At 39.2% G+C, this 1,915-nt stretch overlaps 1 protein-coding gene across 1 annotated transcript; it reads right to left on the bottom strand.

Moving 5' to 3' along the window:
* Positions 1-60: 60 nt before the first annotated feature.
* On the bottom strand, positions 61-1,646 carry LOC109953983 (T-cell receptor beta chain C region; the record flags this gene model as incomplete). The annotated part of the gene is made up of 5 exons (XM_074527623.1): positions 61-354; positions 455-561; positions 752-775; positions 874-1,218; positions 1,471-1,646. Coding segments are annotated over 5 exons (679 nt in total), but the record flags the coding sequence as incomplete, so codon positions are not given.
* Between the last annotated feature and the right edge of the window lie 269 nt (positions 1,647-1,915).

Genomic DNA, 1,915 nt, shown 5'->3' with positions numbered 1-1,915 from the left:
AGAATGAAAATGAAGTTTTATTGTCAGGAGAGTTCATGAAGCTCAATTAGTCACTGAAGACAAACTTTTATAGAGACATTAAAATGTTTTTATTAAGAGGAAAATGAAGCAAACCACAAACATCTACAGGAAACTGATTCCAAACTACTGTATTTTCCTGCCAGTCAGAGCTTTAACGTTGTAACAAGAATAAGATGCACAGAGAATTTGAATGTCTCTAATGCACTGCAACATACAGCTTTATAGAAACAGACTGTAACTACTGTTTTCAAATGTTATTTACAGAAGAAAATCCATGTCCCAGAGTTTTTGTTCAGGTCCCAGCTCTCAGTTGTTCTGCTTTCCAGCTGAACCCTGAAACAGACAGAATAGGACACAGTGCATCAACAGCTGCTCATTCACATATGAAACTATCTGGAGCCAGTTTTTATGTTGAGTTTTGTGTTGGACCAACCTGAAGCTTCCACACCAGAAACGCTACGAAGGCTCCATAGATGCAGCTCTTGACGATGAGAACGGCGTAGGAGAGTTTGGCGTTCTGTGTGATCCTCAAATACTTCACTGCAGAAAGTTGGAACATTCAGATGATTAAAAGAGGGAATATTCGTCGTACTCTGTGGAGACGGCTGTCTGCAGCTGCTCCTGGTTTATACATAAGGTTCACTGCTACACATATAGGACACTTAATATGTTCTTTGTGGTGATAACAGTGGTAGAACCGATGGTGTAGGTGTGTCACAAATATATTTACCTCTTGTGATGCTGTTTTCTTTAGCTGAGAGACAAATGAGAGATTAGACAGATGATTGTTTTATATGTATTTCCAGTTGAGAAAACGATCAGGTTTTGGATATTTGATTCAAATGAACATACCTTTTTCACCACGAATATGATCTGACGTGTATATAGTTGTATTCCCATCAAAGAAGCTGACAGTGCAGGTGAAAGTATTGTCAGGATTGTCCCAGTCTTCGGCAGAGACGTTTAACCTGCTGGTGATTATGTAGTAGGTTCCATTCCGCAGGGCAGCGGCGTCCGTCGCCACACCTTTGGTGACATCCACATTGTTTTTCTTCCAAGACACACTGACATGGTCTGGGTAGAATTTACTGGCCACACAAACTAGGGTCTTCTTCTTTCCATCACCTTTCTTACGACGCTCCTTTCGCGACGGACGAAGCACTTTCACTTCTGGTGCTTTTAGTTCATGGCCGGTTTCTGCAGGGACAAAGAAAATAAGTCACTAAGTTAAAGCTGCTTATGGATCTACAACAAACTGATGCACAATACCCAACTCTAAAGTACATGTGACAACTTCTTCTGAGTTTAGTCATGAACAAAACGATACAAGAGACTGAGCCTTAACACCAAATAAAATAAGTTCACTACAGGTTACAGAACTCACATTCAGAGTTTAATTATTTTAGATAAATGCTTGGTTTGATGAAGTTATTGTTGCAGTGATCTTACCAAGAACTGTTAGTTTGGTTCCCTCTCCAAAATAAGCAGGATAAGTGTTAGAGCACACAGATAACTGACATGTAAAAAACTTCCAAAGACCTGCAGTACAGGACTGATGTACCTTGACTTTTTTACTGCATTGTGACTTTTTCACAAGCAGCTCCTTCCAGTATACAGTACAGTCACTATCTCACATCTGTCCCACTTCTAAACTCATTCATATATTTTAATGCACTTTTCCCTTCACTGTTTGTTGCAAAGAAAAACAGTCTCTCTGAACATTTTTACAGCTTTCAAACAATGTCATAACATTAACAAAGTCTCATTTATAGACCAAATAGAACCTTTTTGTCACAGAATAAAAAGACTGATCTTACTTCATAAGCTTTACATTTTTGTCAGGTTTGGCTGAAACCTTCACAGCAGCCAGGACGACACCAAACCAGCTTTTTTT

The sequence above is a fragment of the Monopterus albus genome, unplaced genomic scaffold, assembly GCF_001952655.1.
Source record: "Monopterus albus unplaced genomic scaffold, M_albus_1.0 scaffold2403.1, whole genome shotgun sequence".
Lineage (NCBI taxonomy): Eukaryota > Metazoa > Chordata > Actinopteri > Synbranchiformes > Synbranchidae > Monopterus > Monopterus albus.
This window is presented reverse-complemented; position numbering and strand designations above follow the sequence as displayed.